This window comes from Branchiostoma floridae, chromosome 5, assembly GCF_000003815.2.
Source record: "Branchiostoma floridae strain S238N-H82 chromosome 5, Bfl_VNyyK, whole genome shotgun sequence".
NCBI lineage: Eukaryota > Metazoa > Chordata > Leptocardii > Amphioxiformes > Branchiostomatidae > Branchiostoma > Branchiostoma floridae.
This window is the reverse complement of record NC_049983.1, coordinates 8,078,917-8,097,919: the sequence shown is the minus strand read 5'-3', so window position 1 is coordinate 8,097,919 and position 19,003 is coordinate 8,078,917. Positions and strand designations below refer to the sequence as shown.

Sequence of the window (19,003 nt, the reverse complement as noted above, 5' to 3'; positions counted from 1 at the left end):
AAGGAAGGAAGGAAGGGAGGAAGGAAGGGAGGAAGGGAGGAAGGGAGGAAGGAAGGAAGGAAGGAAGGAAGGAAGGAAGGAAGGAAGGAAGGAAGGAAGGAAGGAAGGAAGGAAGAAAGGAAGGAAGGTAGGAAGGAAGGAAGGAAGGAAGGAAGGAAGGAAGGAAGGAAGGAAGGAAGGAAGGAACACTACATCTAGTCCATCGTCCGCTCTAAAAGCATTTTATCTTCTTATAATTAGATTTTAAAAAACTTACCTGCAGTGCCTTTACCCTCACGTGTTTTTAGCCGTTTCGTGAATGAAATCTAATCTTCATACATATCAACCCACCATGGTACGCCACGTGACGGGGCACTCAGGTTGAAAACAAATTAGTCAGTCATCAGGCAAACAACATCTTTACTCAATAAACTCCTTACAGTCCTCCTTCGTAATCTGACCATGTTTGGCGAAATAAATCTCCAGATAATATCAAATTTCTTTTGTGAAAAGACCCACTTGTGTAGCCCGGAGACCATCGAACAAAATTTAGAAAAACGTCGGAAGAAATTGTGAGGATGTAAATCGGGTTAAGCCAGTGACAGACAACCGCAGTTGTAATGTAGTGTAAATCAGACCTCTAGGTGGACTAAAAAAAATAGAAAACTGGCTTTCTCAAGTTCTGGTTATACGGTTACATGTATACCCCAAAGTGCCACTTCATTTGGGGCGAGGCACAACGCTTTCCGATGCTAAGCGTAGTTCCAGCGATGAAGCAGGTTCTGAAATTTCCATTTGCTGTAGTCTACAAAGCAGTGAGAAATGATCCTCTTAAATTATACGTTCCCTGGTTTTCTATATCTAGATATCACAGATAAATCCATATTATTGATACACTTAGATAATCATACGTTACAAGTTCAATCTATCCTCTTACATTTAAAGCTGTCATAAAAAACGAGAAGTCGATCCTACACATGCTAGAACTATACGTTAGTCAGTGTAGATGTAGTAGTGAGATACCAAAATCTTTGTCATTGTAATTATACACTTCTGTACGTAGCATGTTTACAAGAGTATAAACATGCAATAGAGGCCTCTCATATATAGAGGGACACCACTTAAACGTGATCAAACGTTTTTGTGAAATACAACGAATAATGCTGTTTGCCCGCATCCAGAAAATGTCTTTCATGTTCAGGCCAGGCACGCGCTAACATCCAGGGCGAGGACAATTGAATTGGAGATCTGTACTGCTCAAGATGGTTGTCATGACACAAAGGGCCTGATAACGTGTCATGTTTGTCACAAAACAGAGATAACCCAATAGGGGCATTGCCACGAGATTGAGCTATGACTATTATCTTATCAAAAGAAGTAGTGAAATGGTAGGGTAGCCTGGTGCTGTAATGGGGTATACCTACTTGATAAACCGTTTTCGTGACAAGCAGATATTTCACACAAGCAAACTTACACGAGCAGGAAGATGCAGCCTTCCTGAATTGGGTAAATTTGCTACCTTTTTGGCATTAAAGAAACCTGAACATAGAATTACAAATGCAGGTCATACTACAAACGATCGGCGAGTACAAAAAGACAGCCGCATGGCCAGCAAGGGACCTGTTAGCAATTGAGTCATTGTACAGTCTTACAGCTGTGTGCACGAAAGTCCTTCTCAGCCGTTTAGTCCTGGCCTTTGGCACAGAGAATGTTACTAGACTAGGGGTGGGTACCGGTACAGAAAATTCAGGTCCAGGTCCAGAGGATTAGGTCCAGGTCCGGACCTGAACCGGAACCGGACCTTGACCTGATTCAGTATGTGAAAACTTGTGAATAGACGACACTTACAACAATGATCCATTTCACCACAAGGAATTTTGTTTGGTGGCTTCTACTTCCATGGACGTTTTAAAATCCTACAAGGGTAACTGCCTCTGTACGATTGGCTGTAAAACTTGGGAGAGATGACCATAGACTCTACTCTACTTCTCGCTGGACTTGGTGACTGTTTGTGATTGACATTCGCCAACGCCCCAGCGACCGGTACCTATGAACACCAAAGTGCCGCCTGAAATTGCGATTTAAAAAAATCTAGAACGCAAGTGGCAAAATGCCGCCAAATAGCTGTCAAAATTGGGAGCCAATAGGCAACCTGATTAAATGTCAACAGACGCAAATGGTCCAGAAGTAATACGTCAGTTTCAGGATTAGTTTGTGCTAAAAATTTATAAACACAGATCTAAAACACAGATCATTACAAAACACTGTACAGAATGAAATCTGATACATGGTTCGTGTCCTGTCGTTTTGATTATTTCTTTAACTTTAAGTGTAAGAAATGCGTCAAGTTTTCATAACTGAAGATCAATTTACAATATAACAAATCTTTTTCAATGCTTTTTGATAAGTTTACATAGTTTTAAGTAGCAACACTGCGGATACCCGCTTTGACAATCGCACTACATACAGTGAAGTCAGCTTAGTTGATATTTGGACTATTTGTAACGAAGTCAAAACTGAGTTTGATTCCGTAAATGCGCATTGCGATATGCATTTTTTTCACAAGTACATTTTGACAGGGGCATTTACTATAATCAATATACCTTTATTAGGGTACATTTTCTAAACAGTTGTATTTTTACCCAAGCACAAAGTCTCAATCGTACAGCTTTCAGCAATAGACGCTTATGTGTATTATATACAGTGCACTCATTTTTATGTTTAGATACTTCAAAAGGCTAGCGGGTTCCAGTGCCATGTGGAAACACCATTTCCCTATTCCACTCAGGTGAAAATGAGTACCTACATCATACATGTAGGTTCAACTGAAGGACGTCCTATTGGATAGGGCGTAGAGGGGGTTGCGTGTTTTAAGAGTGTCACATCTCAAGGAGGTCAGAGATGCCATTACACTTATAGATGAGAGTAGCCCCTTCATCTATGTGCGCTGAGAAGCATGTATTGCGTAGTATTCAACGATTTCTAATATATAGATCAAAAGCAAAGAAACTAGTACTGACGCCACGTATAACCAAATCAATTCAGACTGGCCCATGTACCTTATAGTCAGAATCAAAGATTTAGCTAAAGGCCCATCCGGTTATGATGTTTGTAGAGTGGGTGCTACTAAATATACATATTTTCTGCACTTCAAAACTGTTTGGAGGTAACGTTACCAACATAATCAAGGAAGTTGAAAATCTGGCCCCAAGGATTACAAAATGTCATATCCGGATGGGCCATTGATGCTGCACGATGACATTTTGTAGTATTAACTACATTTTCCTGCGCTAAAGACTTCTTGGAATCAAGGAAGTCCCATCCGGTTATGATAGTCAGATTAGTGTTTCTAGTTAACGTTATAATGGGAGAAGGGAAAAAACGTGGACAATTGAGCTGCAACCTGATGTGTTCGGGTCAACATGCGCTGCTGGAAGCCAGACACCCACTTTTTTTCTGCTTCAAATAGGAAGAGAATCATTATCAAACATTTTTACAATGTTTATTGTTAATAACAAAGAATTCACGGCATGGGGAAGTCGACCCACACATGTCTGATCACAATTCACCCTTGTTTTTCTCGCCACTTACCTTCTAATTGGTAAAAAACGAATGGCAGGAAAGTTAACGTTAATGACTGCAATGATTTGAAATTTTGAGGACATTGATAAAAGGCTTCACACTATGATGTTGTGCTTCGAAATCTGAGTTGTGCTTATTATTTCTGGGTGAGGCCGGGGAATTATTGATCGCCCCTCGAACTTGCATTGGGTGCTTCAACTTAATATTTCCTGCAGTTTCTTTCTTGTATCTTGTACGATTACGGAGATATTTCAATATTGCATATTTAATTAGCTGACTTAGTCTCTGACGGCCAAGGTGCTCTGAGCCCATGTACGTTTTTTCACCAATATTGGCATATTTTGTGACAAGAAAATCTAAGGAAAGAATGAAAGAACATTCTAGAACCTTCATGGACTTGTTAGTATGGTTGTAAATAAAGACAAACAGCTTATTTGGTGCTTCTGATGTGTTTTATTGTTGAGTTATGGAGTTTTGAATATATTGCATTTTAACGTTTTAACCGATCCCGGAGAATTTAAGGCTTATTTTCGTACCTTTCAATGGCCATAACTCATAAACAGTATGTCCGATTTAGTTCAGATAAAAGCCATTCTGTTTCTTTCATCAAGACCTATCCAATGGCACCAAGTTTGAAAAGATATGAAAAGTGTGTGGCACCCCTACTTAAAGCTGCTAATGTTAACTGTTGCCAGTGACAAAATCAATAAAGTTGAAAAACTGGCCCCAGGAATGACTGTCAAGATTAATGATTTTGCTAAACTATAAAGATCTATCCGGTTTCGATACTTGCGGGGTGTGCTTCAACTTTAACATATTTCCTGTACTTAAAAAAACTGCTTGTTAACTGGAGCCACCGACAAAATCAAGAAAGTTGAAAAGACTGGCCCATTACTACTGTCAGGATCAATGATTTGGCTAAAGGCCCATCCAGATATCACATTTGTGGCGGGTGCCATTGCTACATTTTTCTCACACTCAATGACTTTTTAGTGCTAGCTAGCAATATATGAACAAAGAAGTTGAAAAACTGGCCCCAGGAATTACTTTAAAGATCAATGATTTTGCTTAAGGCCTATCCTGATATGATATTTGTGGTAAATGTTACAAATTACATATTTTCCTGAACTGCTTGTACTAGCAACATAATCAAGAAAGTAAAAAAAAAAATAAAAAAAACTGGCCGAATGTCATATACCTGCGGTGGGTGTTACTACAGTAACTACATTTCCCCAACTACATTACAAAAGTTTGCCACATATTCAAGAAACTGAGGGCCTATCTGCATAGTGAATCATCATCATCATCATCATCATGGGTTACCCCCATATAACCCCGCGAGGGGCAAAGTAGGGGGGAATCAAGACCTTTATTGTACATATAAAATATGTATTTGCCCAACCAGGCTAAGTAAGGTCACAACAAGGACAAAACATACTCGTAAAAGTTTCATAGATCTAATCTCGTGTAGAAATTCAGCTTCTTATTGCTCTCGTTATGGGTGAAAATGTAGGATTGTCTGGGTCCAGCATTTAAGTCGGTTTGTCAAAGTGTGTGAGGAATATAAATTTTCAGTGCAAAAACTGAGGAAATCTACTTTCTATACATTAATTAAATAGGACGTTTCTATTATTAGTGGCATGATAGTACAATCCTCCACTTCATCTTCTACTGTGGTTGAGGTACAAATTTGACAAAGTTTTTGAGATAATGATACTAGTGGTGAGTGTTACAGCTACATCTTTCCTGGACTTGAAGACTGCTTGAAGCTAGCGACCTTCTCAAGAAAGTTGAAGAAAGCTGTAAGAACAGACTGGGGATCTTCAACATGCGGATAGTGGCCAATCTTGCTGTTGAGAACAGTGTCTGTTGCTCGGGGAAACAGCTCCCTGAAAACAGATAGGAAATTGAACATTTACATGCGTGTATATCTGTATCCTTTTGAGTACCATACAATGTATTTGATGGTAATTCAGGCCATACAGCAAGAAATTTGATCAAGTCTACAAGCTCTGAATGACATCTTCGACAATAACATACCCTTTTGTGCTGTGTTTCCTTGAGCATAGCACAAATTTTGGAGATCGACCGATGTTCGTTGGTCCATGAGGGCCGGCAAATTTCCAGGAACAGATTTTCAGGGATAAAATACGATTGAGTCTCTAAGCCAATTTTAAGTTCAGGGATCTTCTCCATGGTAATAAAAAAATACAGCCAAAGCCTGTTGACATTTGTGACAAAGGTCTGAAAGGTAAAAGGCTACAGTGCAATCAGGAAAACAGATTACTGTGTTTGAACTGCATCTTAAGTTACAAATGCTACTTACGAGGGTGAGTCAGAAAGTAATGCAAGTTGACTCGTTTTTTAATCAATTGAGTTGAAATTTGGCACAAAAGTAGAGATATATGCCTTCTTGAGATTGAATGTTTTAAATTTGATCTTTATCATTTTATGAGAGACTGAGTTCATTTCAAGATGAACACACCCATGGTAGCTTGTCAGACTATCAATTCCTTTAAATCTGACCCACTGAAAATCACTGTAGGAGGTTGAAATTATACATGTATGATACCAAATGTCTCTATAGGTTGCGTGCCAATTTTCATATCTAAATTCGTAATGGTTCTTTATTTGCAGCTTCTAGGATGCAGTCAGTTCTGTTATAGAGCTGTTGGATTTATACACAAATTCGTGAGTTGTTGGTTAAAAGATTATTTTTCCATTAACCAAAAGAAACGAAACTTTTTACAGTTATTAACTGTTTAAAGGCCTAAAAGTGTGCTAAGTTTCATTTCTCTTTGTTAATGGAAAAGAAGGCTACAGAAAGTTTTAATCATAACACCGCAGATCTCATGACCCGGACGACCACGTATACCTCACTCTACACCAGCAACGAAAGAAGAAAAACTCGGATTTCAGAGTTGAAATTAAGCATGTGGCTTATAGAGAAATGCAGCTTATCACATGTGCAGGCTCAGTCTCCTACAATAGCAAAATTTGGTTTAGGGAAATTCTTAATTGTACGTTAATTGGACCTCACTTTTCTTCTGACGGGATACCAAGGATGTGATCACCTTGAAAGCAGCTTTGTCACTCATAAAATAATGTGCAACAAATTTAGATCTTTCAATATCAAGAGGAGATATGTCTTAACCTTTGTGCCAAATTTCAACTCATTCGATCAAAGAACGTCTCTGTTATGAAACCACTTGCATTACTTTCTGACTCACCCTCGTACAATGCTTAGAGTACATTTACTTATTCATGAGAAGCTCAACTTGGCCTGCAGGCCACTTTTCATCAAGTTCTATAATCATTGTTACATAGACACAAAAGATATTGGGGAAACACATAAAAAAACATATAATTTTATTAGAGTACTACCCTATTTCATAATCATTGTTTAAGGCAAAAGGACAACTTCTAACAAGACATACATGTAAAGCCTCTGTAGCAATCTGAGATCCACTTTGATGCTGTAAGCACATGTATCTAACATTATATGTAGCTAAAGATACTGCACGATAGAATTGCTGAGTACAAACTCATCTACACCAAGTCCTTTCATTTAGGATGTTGACCTGACCTAGAAGGTAGGGGAAGGAGGGGGTTGGGCTTTGCCGTTTAATCATCACACTGCCATCATAGACACAGTGGATAGCAACCCACTGCCCCTAGAGCCTCAAAAAGACTACATCTACTTTTTGCCTTTAAGTTAGAAAAATCTACATAGACAGCACGCAGTTGCACGTGCGACGGGTTGTCCCCTTAGCTTAAGTGCTACGGCATGTCTGCATGCTCCCAAATCCATTGGATTCCATAGGATTTCCTATGGAGGTGGTACTTATACCACTTAATAAGTATTTGCCCACATTTTAGCATGTAGAAAGCATGTACAGTCAAACCTGTATTAGCGGCCACCTTTGCATAGCAGCCACCTGGCCATATATAGTGGCCACTTTTTGTCGGTCCCTTGGATTCGTAATGATTAAGAAGTAGGCTTAGCGGCCACCTGTCCAACGCGGCCACGGCCACACGATTTCCGGTCCCGTTGATACAGAAACACTGCCTATTGCAACCATATTGCAGCCTTATGTCACCCTGCACCTAGTTTGAAATTGTAGTTTGCGAGGATTTGGAGTTCCTGACATTAAAGTGCAAGTCTTTGTCGGTGAATTTACCGATCGAGACAATGTTACTTGGTGAGAAAGATTAGTGGGAACTGAAATCATGTGTAGCTTGCTCATGGTCAATTGATCAACATTTTCTCTGTAGTGGCCACCTGTCTATAGTGGCCATATTTCCCCAGTGCTTTGAGTGGCCGCTATAGACAGGTTTGACTGTAGTTGCACGTATGACGGGTTATGACCAAGGCTTAAGTTGACTATCTATTGGCAACTTAGTTGCACCTGTTGGAAGATATGAATAAGATTTTTGTTCTTACCTGTACCTATCTAGAAGGACAGGTGTGTTGACTGGGTCGGCTGGACCATAGATCAGGTGCACTATACAGGAGAGAATAAAGTATCCTTAAGTCAACCAAAGTAATGTCAGGCCTCACTGATATTATTGTGTCTCAGACATTACTGTAAATGCAGAAATGTTCGCGGTGGATTAATGTTTGCGGTTTTTGCAGTGACCACTTCACCGCAAACTTAAAACCACCACGAACATATATCTATTATGGTATTAGACTGCAGTCAATGGTGTTACCGCAAAATTAAAACCACCGCTAAAAGTCCTTTTCCCTGCTACCGCGAAATTAAATCCCAGCGAACTTAAATGCATTTACAGTATCATGTAAAACTTGTTACGTTTTTAAAATCCAAGAACCAACAAATCCAATTAGTATGGCCTCAGTTTTGATTCTAAAATCAGTCACCAAAGCTTTATGTTTCTATTGCATCACTTTAGTCTCTTAAACTTTATCTGATATTCCATTTTTAACAACTCCATGCTATTCGGTTCTACTTTAGCCACTATGGATAGGTGTGCTGTACTGACCTGGTATTGTAGACTGTTGCACTGCCTCCACCCACCTCTCTCTGTGTGCAACTCTCTCATTCTGGTACTGGCTTATACTACAGGGGGAGTATACATTTTAGTGCAGTCAGAATATACAGTGAAACCAGTACAAGAAACCACCTTAAGTTTACAAAAAGACCACCTGGCCAATGTGACCACGTTTTAGTGGTATATCTCTGATAATTTTTCCTTTTGACACAAGCATTATGTCTAAAGTGATCACCTGTCTGCAATTAGACCTAATTTACTTGGTCTCTGATTAGTCTGAGCAGGTTTGACTATATTGTATCAGAACATCAACAAGGAACGAGAGGTAAAGAAACCATGGACTCAATTGCCCAGGGCTAATTCCCCTGAGCCTTTGAGTTTTATTCTGTCATCATAGCAAAAGCAAATTACTACGGTCTGAGACCTCCTGGCATGATTTGACCAGGGAATAGAATAGAAACTCCTTGATATTGCCCACGGTCCCCTAGCGGCTTTCCATCAAATTGAATGTACTGCAGCAGAACTTTTGGTTTCAACATCTCATTTTCTGCACAAGCTAAATGCCATGTGTGGTGACAGTCACAAGATTTTGGTAGATAGCTAGCTCTTGTGGTTGGGAAAAAGTTAGAGCTCTCTAATTTACAAACCCTTCAAAGTCAGTTTAACATAATGATTATCATGAATACCATCCATTACCTGCCCATTGCCAGATGCCCATCGTTCCATCTCAGGAGTGTCTGGTGGTCATCATACTCAGCGGGGGAGGGTTTGGTGTCGGGACCGTAAACTTTGCTGATGCTGACGGTGGAATAAATGGAACAAAAATCATTAACTTAAATAAAAAATTCAGTGTAGATTGAATATGACTTTCACAGGCTGAAATTGTTTTTTTAGTCATTTTATTACAATCATAATGGTAATATATGAGTGTGTTTTATAGTTATTTACAGACTAATCCAACATGACTGTGCACTGTTATCACTTATTGCATCTTGCAGACGAAATTATTATACTTTATTATTCATTTCACGACAAGTACCAGTAGTTTCACAAAGAAATTTCATTTCATTTCATTTCATTTATTTGGAATGCTACAATGCATGACACGTGACAGCAAGGCAGCGGAGCTGGTGACGGCTGTCACTAGTACATACAAATACAAATCATTACAATAAACAATTCATTCGACGGAATATCAGACTATACAACAGCAATACATAATACATCATAAAGTAGCAGTAATTTTACAAGGAACAAAATACATCATCATCATACTCAATATACATACCATTATCATCATCATCAGTATAAACACCAATAAGCGAGAAAAAGATCGGAAAAAGATGGAACGGTTGGAAAGGGTTTAGAATTTTACAAGTTAGTGATTAGATAAAAGGTGGTTTCTGCATTTGGCCTTGAATATTCTGATGGTGGCGGATTCTGTGACTTCGGTGGGTAGGGTGTTCCACAGACGGGCGGTGTACAAGAAGAAACTGTTTTTGTAGGTGTTTGTTCTACTCCTGGGGATGTGCAGGTGATGGGCGTTCCGCAGTCGTAGCTGAGATCGACTGTTTACATCTCTTGTGGTCGGAACAAGTGGCTGGAGATGGGGTGGAGCGAGACCATTAACCAGCTTGTACATTGTGACTAGTCGATGGTAGTCCCTCCTGGTCGCCAGACTATCCCACCCGAGCTTTTGCAGAACCTCTGAGTAGGGTGTGCGAGGTGCAGCACCAGTGACAAGACGTCCTGCGTGGTACTGCACTCGTTCCAGGGTCTTAGAAGCGGCAACAGTAAGGTTGGTAAGAAGAACAGAAGCGTATTCCAGCTTAGGTCGAATAAGCGTGAAGTAAGCTAGTTCCAGGGCTTCCTGCGACAGCTTGCCACGGAGCTTCCACAGGAGCCCCAGTGTTCTCCTGGCCTTGTTGGACGTGAGTTGAGCGTGCTCGGTCCAGCGAAGGGTCTGGTGCATAGTAACGCCCAGATGAGTGTACAAGGGTACTTGTTCAACGACTTTTCCCATGATGTAAATGGGTGGGAGTTGCACTTTGCTTTGCGGTGACTTGATGCAGATAACTCTGCATTTGTCGGGGTGCAACTCAAGACCCCAGTCGTTGAACCAGGATGACACAATCTGTAAGTCAGCGTTTGTTGTGCAGGCTACCTCTTGGGCAGTAGGTCCGGACTTAGAGATCGACGTATCGTCGGCGAAACAGTTGATGTTTGAAGTACATGGGAGGGCTTGGATGTCATTTATGAAGATTAAAAACAAAAGAGGGCCCAATATGCTTCCTTGAGGTACTCCAGCTTGTGTGAAGCCCCAAGTCGATGCTATACCATTGATTACTACTCGTTGCTGGCGGCCAGACAGGTAGTCTCCGAACCACATGTTGAGGGTGCCTACCACTCCATAACGTGACAGTTTATAAACGAGTCCGTCGTGCCAGACAGTATCAAAAGCACGGCGCACGTCTAGGAACACTGCAGCTGTGCATGAGGTATTGGGATCATCAATCGACTTAGCCCAATCGTCGACGAGACGTAGAAGCTGCAGAACCGTTCCATCCCCTTTTTTGAATCCAGATTGATTTGGATTCATCAGATTATTGTCCATAAGGTAGGCATAGAGATGGTTATGTACAAGTCGCTCCAGAACCTTGGCAACAGTTGGAAGGAGGGCGATGGGTCTATAATTGGAAGGATCAGTACGATCCCCCTTCTTGTAGATGGGTGACACATTACATTGTTTCCATTCCCCTGGAAGCTGGCCCGTGGCAAGAGAGTAGTTAAAAAGCTCGCATAGGGATGCGCAGATCACAGGTGCCGCTTCCTTAAGGAGCCGGTTGGAAATACCATCTGGACCTGGGGCCTTGTTGGAATGCAGCTCTTTGAGGACGTCCAGGACTTCCTCCTCTGATACCTGTATTGCACTAAGTTCTTTGTCGGTGAACTTGGGAAGCCTTCGGATGCGATCTGGATGTGTGGCTTTGGTTACATTAACGAAAGTGTTGTTAAATACTTCGGCTTTGTCTTTATCCTTTCCGACTGCTTTGCCGTTGACGGAGAGGGATGGGATCCCCGTCTTCCCCTTCCCGGTTGCTCGCTTAAGGACAGACCAGAAGAGTCTAGAACCATCGGCAGATTTTAGTCTTTCACTGATGTCAGAGAAGTATTCAGCCTCTGCTTTCCGTAAGTCTTTGGTTAGACGGTTCTTTGTTTTGGTATAGTTTTTCCAGTTTTCTGCTGTTGGTGAAGACTTGAACGTGTTGTAAAGATCCGTTTTCAGTCTGATCGCCTCCAGCAGTTCGGTGGTTATCCAAGGTTTTCGTGCAGTTCCCAACTTCATTGTTTTATTTGGTATTGTATTTTTGGCAACATTAAGAAACTTATGCTTCCAACCATTCCATTTTTCATCGATAGAACCATGCATGCAAGAGTTCCAGTTAACTTTACCCAATTCGGCTCTAAATACATCATAATCAGCTCGGTTATAGTACCATACACGTTTTCTGCTAGTCTTAGTTGGAACAGTTATGTTAAGTGTACATGTTGCAACAGCATGATCAGAGTTTCCAACAGGTGCTAATAATGACATTTGATGGATGTTGGATGGATCAGACAAAATAATCAAGTCCAGTGTACTTTGGCGAGTAGGAGTAGATCGGGTTGGTTTGTGTTGACACTGGAACAGTCCGTACTTCTCGATAATGTCTTCCAACTGTAAAGCATGGTTGTCAGTTGAAGTGTCCCCCCAGTCTGCGTGGTGGCAGTTGAAATCGCCAGTAACTATAATCATTCCATTCTCATTAACGACTTTGGATATGCAGTGTTCATACTGATCAAAGAAAATGTCTTGGGTGGCTGGTGGTACATACGCACAAGAGAAGAGGACCTTTTTGCCCGTGACGTCGATTTCTACCCATAGGTCTTCCCAGTGAGTGTCAGAGGTTTCTAGGTCTGTTCGTCGTCTGCTTGGAAGATTGTCACTTACTATGATAGCAACTCCTCCGCCTGTTTTACCCTGCCTGTCTTTTCTGTACATTGTACTGTAGCCAGGAATGTTAATGTCGTTGGGGAGCACATTATCGTTAAACCATGTTTCGGTAATACCCATCACAGAAATCTTGTTCGTGTGCAGGAGTGTTTCAAGTTCAATAATTTTCTGATGACCTACAGCAGTATTTGGGTTTAAGCTCCTTACATTTGTGGTCCCTATGGTAAACATGATGTTTAATAGTACAAGTATTACACTATCGAGTAACATTACTGCTTTCTAGGCCTACTTTAGTTGACAACCAAATTAACTAGGAATGCTACAGAGCACAGGTGTTGATGACTGATGGTAATTAGCAGAAAAATTTCGCACTAGGACAATCAGTCAATGGGTTACATAACAATCAGTACGATATAAACACTGTTGCCAATTTACATAACAATCAGTGGTAAATGAGGTGAAATATTGGCTGAATGTTTCGCACAAAATATTGCACAAGTCAACGAAAGAAGTGCTAGTTAACACAATAGCACACAGGGTATTGCACACAACGACAATAGGCTAAAATGCTAGTGGTTCTCAAGTCATTGGAACGAGATCTAAAACATGGCCTATTCAAGTATTTGGATATTTGCATACGTGTGGCACTCCTCAATACTGCCTCCCTCCCCTGAACTGTCGCTCACAGAGACGAGTTCCCAAGACAATTTCAGATAATTTGTACAACATTCATTCACGAACCTTAATAAGAAGTGGGAACCAAATCTCCTGTCTCGAGTGAGCCGCGGGGTGCAGGCCTATTGAGCTGTGTGGTACGCTGGATGATGTCCGGTACAAGACGGACACTGGAATCCTCAGAGAAATTTCAACAGCATTTTTCAGAGTAACTAAAAGGTAGTATAACATAAAAAAGAGGAATTTCGACTAACTAGGTACTGACACAATTGACTGTGCAAAAAAGAAGAGATGATGGAAACCCTTTACAGCAGTTTTTAAGGATTTTAACTTAGAAACTCAAGGAGGATTTCACAGTGGCAGCCATCTTGGACCGTTCCATTCAGAAATTCAAAAATTATGTTACGGTATCTAATAAATGTTTTTAATGTACAGTTGATGAATTGCTTTAATCATTAACATAATGTAGAGTTAAAAGTTAATCTTCCATTTCTATTAATTCAGCAATTGTTTCATCCTATTACTAAAACAATATGAGATACATGCACTAACCCTTGTTTGAATGTGAATGGGAGAAAGTTGCTCAATCTTGACAAATAAGGTCCTAGGGAAGTAGTCAGGAGCTGGAAGTGAAATCATTCTCCCAAAATAACTTCAGAATCTCATAATACATGTAAAAGAACAAACAACATTCAAGCTGTCTTGTCAATGTATCAAATACTTTTTACAAGTAAATCATGTTGTAGCAGAGCATTGCTACGAACATGCACCATAACATGATGTCCCATTGATATTAATGGCGATTACAGCTTTACCCATTCTGTGGCCCACGAAAAAACATTATAGGGCTAAGAATATTTCTTAAAAAGCTCTAGAAAATATGAATGTAATGCTACATACATATTGAACCCACTGAAAGGTGATGGTCTCAGGAAGAAAACCTGAAGAAAAAAACAACAGTTAACTTCTAAATCCAAACTGGTACTCATTGAATTGAATGTGGATTTGTCTACATTTATCACAACTGTTTCAATAAATAACCCTCATATAAACAAGACCTAAACCAACAAGCAAAACAGACCTGAAGGAACTTCTAAGTTTGAATTTCATGGCAACAAAACGCCAAGAATAGAATGTATCTTTAATTAGTAATTGGAAAGTAAAGATTTAAAATATAAACAAAATTTCTGACTACTTTTTTTTACCAAACATGTCTTCCTCACAGGCTTGTATCAGTTTTGGGGTTCCCAGAGAATGTCATTTATGTAATTGAAATATGCATCGTAGGATGAATTTCATTTTACATGTTGTTGAAATTTAGGACTAATAATGATGATAATGATAATGGCTTAAAGATTTATTTAGTATTGATGAAAAGCTGTATAGAATAGCAGAGTTGAATTCCTAAACTGCTCCAATTAATTCCAACACAACTAGCAGCTCATACCTCCATTCATCAGACAAACGCTCCTTATCCTCAGGTGAGCAGCACTTTTCTCGGACGACTTTTGGCGGTCAAGAAACCTCCTCAGCAGCTCCAGCGCTACGGTGTCTCCATAGTCATGTGACAAGATGTACACCTCCTTAACTTCCAATGTCTCAAGCAGCTGTTCTATGATGGAGGCCTGCTCAAAGATGCTGTAGTTGTGGTCCAACTAGAAATTAACATTTTCAATTTTAAACAAGAAAGCTTCTGAAAAAAGCTGGCCAGTGCGTATTTTGGAAAAAGCCTGGATGTTAAACAAAATCACACGAAAAAAAGAGTTTTTAAACATCGAATTACTGAATTGGTCTTTCTTCTATTAAAAAAACACTACATAAGATTTGTCTAACAAAGAAAAAAAAAATTTAGCAAGTGGGGTTCGAACCTACGATCTATGGAAGATAGGTACCGTGCTGTAGACTGCTCGGCCACGCTGGCTCGATTACGCAATAGCACGTATAGAAGGGCTATTTGGTTAAAGTGACCGATCCATCCATCCATCCATGCATCCATGCAACCGCTTCTCCCATCTCATAGCCAAATTTAGGGCTTGGATTCAAATCCCTGATGACAATCTGCATGGTGCGGTCCCGACAACAATTTACGCTGAATTCAGAAGAACCCCCTACGTATTACGATAAATCAAGGAAGGCAATTATGCTAAATTTTGCCACCTCCCTACGAGTTACGTAGATAGGATGGTTTTACGGGAAATGAAAATAGGCTGCCTACGCCTTACGGAAAAGAGCATGCCTGATGTTGTGTCCTTGGTAAAGCCACATTAGTACTCTGTATTTTCTTGATTTAAGTACACAATTTTTACTACTACTTAAGTTTTAAAAATCAGAAAGTGGTCGCCAGGCGTTACCAAAGTCGGGTTGCATACTTAATTTGAGGTTACTGCCTGGACAAAATGGGAAGAGGACCCCAAATCAGCTAGGAAGACGGGCACTCATGGCTTGGGACAGCATCAAAAGATCCATGATAAAAGGAATTTTGCGCAAGAAGATGATATTACAGGAATATAGTACTTTTATAAAAACATATTTGTATACTCTATGTCAAATGTTAATAGTAACGCTTCATTACACTACTTTTCTTACTGGATTCAAAAATCTAGTTTTGCTTACTAATAGGGACATCCTATTTGATGGAACGTAAAGCGAGAGGTCCGGTGTTTGAGGATAGCCATTGGTTTAACCTCAGCACTTTTAGATTAATTCACCGCACTTTTCGGTAAGGGTAAGCTATCATGCCTCTTAATAACCTGAGTGTGTAGAGTTGCTAATGTATTTAGTTTTAAGTTGAAATGTTTTGTACTTACGGGTTTGTCACTGAATCCAAAGCCCAGTAAATCTGAGGCGATAACACGGCCAAATCTTCCCTGCAGTCCATCCCACACCTGTGCAGAACAGAAACAATTGTCTTTACCACTTTATTCTTTTATATGTCTCTTTGATGTTTTCCTTTTCTGTCATGTGAAATTTTGGTGAGCTTATGAATAATTATGCTACTTTACCAAGGAGTTATCAAGGAGTATCAAGTCCTAAGATGGTGGTTATTATTAGACTGAGCAGAGCACTTTGGACTAATGATTTTGACTGTTCACAGCTTAAAGGTACATATCTGATATTTTGAGAAAGATCAGCAGATCATAATAAGCCACGACACAGCAGAAGTCTTTGTTTGATTTGTTTTAACCTTAATCTATTGATGAGAAGCTCAAATCTTTGAGGTTCATTGACGTCATGAGGGAGCTAAGGGTCAGATAGAATATACAGAGAATGCAGATTATATCAAGTCCTGATATTCTATCAACATATATCACTACAGTGGCAAATCAGACACACATGGTTAAAAAAACATTATAAGTAGAGCGACAATCTCACCTTATTGAAAATGAAGAACTTGAAGATTTTTTAGACAATCTCAAGATTTTTGGAGAAAATCGTGATAATCTTGAGATTTTTCAAAACAATTTTGAGCTTTTTCATAACAATCTTTAGGACCTTTAGAAAGTCTCAAGATTCTTTGAAATGATCTCAAGATTTTTTCCAGACAACTCAGAACATGGGGCTTTTTCAAAGCAACTTTCAAAATATTTTGAAGGATCTCAAGATTGTGTCAAAACATCTCAAGATCAAGTCAAAATATCTCAAGATTTAACACAAAATCTCAAGTTTTTTTTGTGTATATCTCAAGATTTTTCGATTTTTAACCAAGCATGAAGACTCTTGCTGTGGGTCATTATGATCTGTTGAATACCACAGAAGCTTCTCACAAAATATCAGATAATATTTAGTTTTAAGCGGTGAAAGGCTTACAAACATTAGTCCAAAGTGCTCTACTCAGTCCAATAATAATCTGCTTGCTGTTGATAGTTTGAAAAGATTACAATCTAAACCACTGTTTGTTGACTTGATATCACTAAATGCCATTTTTCAACAGAACAGATATAGGTTACCCCACAGAAAAGGTGAACTAATCTTATATAATCTCGATATACTAAAAATATCAAATATATATTTTAATCTATGAAAGGCTACAAGCATTAGTCCAAAGTGCTCTGCTCATTCCAATAATAGTCTGCTAATTGTTTGAAAATATTACAATTCAAAACCACTGCCTGTTGACTTAATATCACTAAATATAGTTTACACCACAGATAAAGGTCAATTATAATCTTGTATAACGTTATACACAGTAGGGGCATCTTCTCTGGATAGTTTTATAGAAAGCTTGCAGATAGATGTGCACAAGTTAGGTGTGGTGAGTCGTTCAGTGTAATATAACCAGCTGCTGCCACACCGCGTGCCTGCGAAGCTGGTATGCTATCATCCAAAGTAGTTTCTGTAAATCAACCATAGACATGTGCAGATGTAGTTGACAAAAATATTACTTCATATATAATAAGAAGTTTATTTGCAAGTATGATAATATTAATCACCTTGACCCAGTCATGGCTGGATGATGGAAAGCCATGAATACAGAGAACAACCTCACCAGCTTCCCCCTTTCCAGTTTCATCTGTAACAGTCAAAATACAGTTTTATTAATGTTTTACTAACAAAACAAAGAAACTAAAGATATAAATACATGTAATGCTTTGACAATAGATGGGACAAGGAGGTTGTCAGTGTTTTAATTTTACTGTTGACACGATTCTGCAGACAAATTGGAAATGCATATACTTGCCACAGTGTTGTGGTCACTGCAAATATACCCCCAACACGCACACACAAATCAAGATGTAACAAAAATCTGCAATTTCATACGATAACCGCACTGAGTCAATAAAGAAAGGGGACATCAGTATGTTTCATTTGATGATTCTCTATGAGAAAAAAACACTTCAGGGAAGTAAATGTGCTATCAAGGAATACATCGCTTCATTTTAGTATTCAGACACCTTGCTTCAAGGGATAATATAATACCATGAGGTAAATGACCTAAAGGTCATATGCTTGAAATCTGAAAAAAATACCCTATAACTCTTTCAAATCCATGATTTAGAGTCCTTTCATATATAAATCAAGATCACAGTTGGTAAGGTCACACAGTGTGTTAAGACTTTGAACTCACCTTGGTCCAATGCACAACACTTTGGGGTCAATGAACTTATGGTTAATGACCTTAAGGTCATATGCAAGGATGGCTTGATTGCTTCTACTGTACATGTTATTCATGAATACGAGAAAATTGTTAGATATTAGCAATACATTTAGTTCAACTATCTTGTATGTAAAAGTTGCCATACATTGTAATGTTCACCTATTCAATTGTCGTGGAATGAAACTCTAATCTCTTTCTTCTATATAAATAATGCCTCATATTTGAAATTAGATAACCAGGAGCTATTATCAATAATATTACAAATTCACAAAGACTACAGTCTGTACTGTTACTTACCATGGTAGAAGACCTTGAACTCTCCGTGTGAAAAGAACTTGCCCGACTGTTTCCACTCTCTCAGCTGGGGTGAAAGTATAAGGCCTGGGGACGTCCTAAAAGCCCATACAAGGACTGCTGCAAGCACACTTAACACAATACCTCTCTTCCCAATGTATGCCATAACTGTACCACAAAATATCAGAAACTTAGCTCAGGATAGTATATCATAAGATTTCAGTTACAAAGCTGTTACCAACTGCTGCCCCTTTACAGTGTGAGTGGCTACTGTATTGGGTTTCAGAGCATGTCTGTTTGCTATTCAAATGCTAAAGTTCAATGACCTACAGGTCAATAACCTTTGTACTGCACCTATGGAGCGTGTCTGA

At 39.4% G+C, this 19,003-nt stretch overlaps 1 protein-coding gene across 1 annotated transcript; it reads right to left on the bottom strand.

The window, feature by feature from the left end:
* Positions 1-4,929: 4,929 nt before the first annotated feature.
* Positions 4,930-18,977, bottom strand: LOC118415663 (mesoderm-specific transcript homolog protein-like). The gene is made up of 13 exons (XM_035820392.1): positions 18,636-18,977; positions 17,674-17,753; positions 16,051-16,128; positions 14,691-14,898; positions 14,144-14,184; positions 13,796-13,866; positions 11,428-11,699; positions 10,925-11,061; positions 10,263-10,537; positions 9,271-9,372; positions 8,566-8,642; positions 8,006-8,066; positions 4,930-5,450 (listed from the first exon to the last, which is right to left on the bottom strand). The coding sequence occupies exons 1-13, from the start codon at positions 18,796-18,798 to the stop codon at positions 5,297-5,299; spliced, it is 1,719 nt and encodes a 572-aa protein (XP_035676285.1). The 5' UTR covers positions 18,799-18,977; the 3' UTR covers positions 4,930-5,296.
* Between the last annotated feature and the right edge of the window lie 26 nt (positions 18,978-19,003).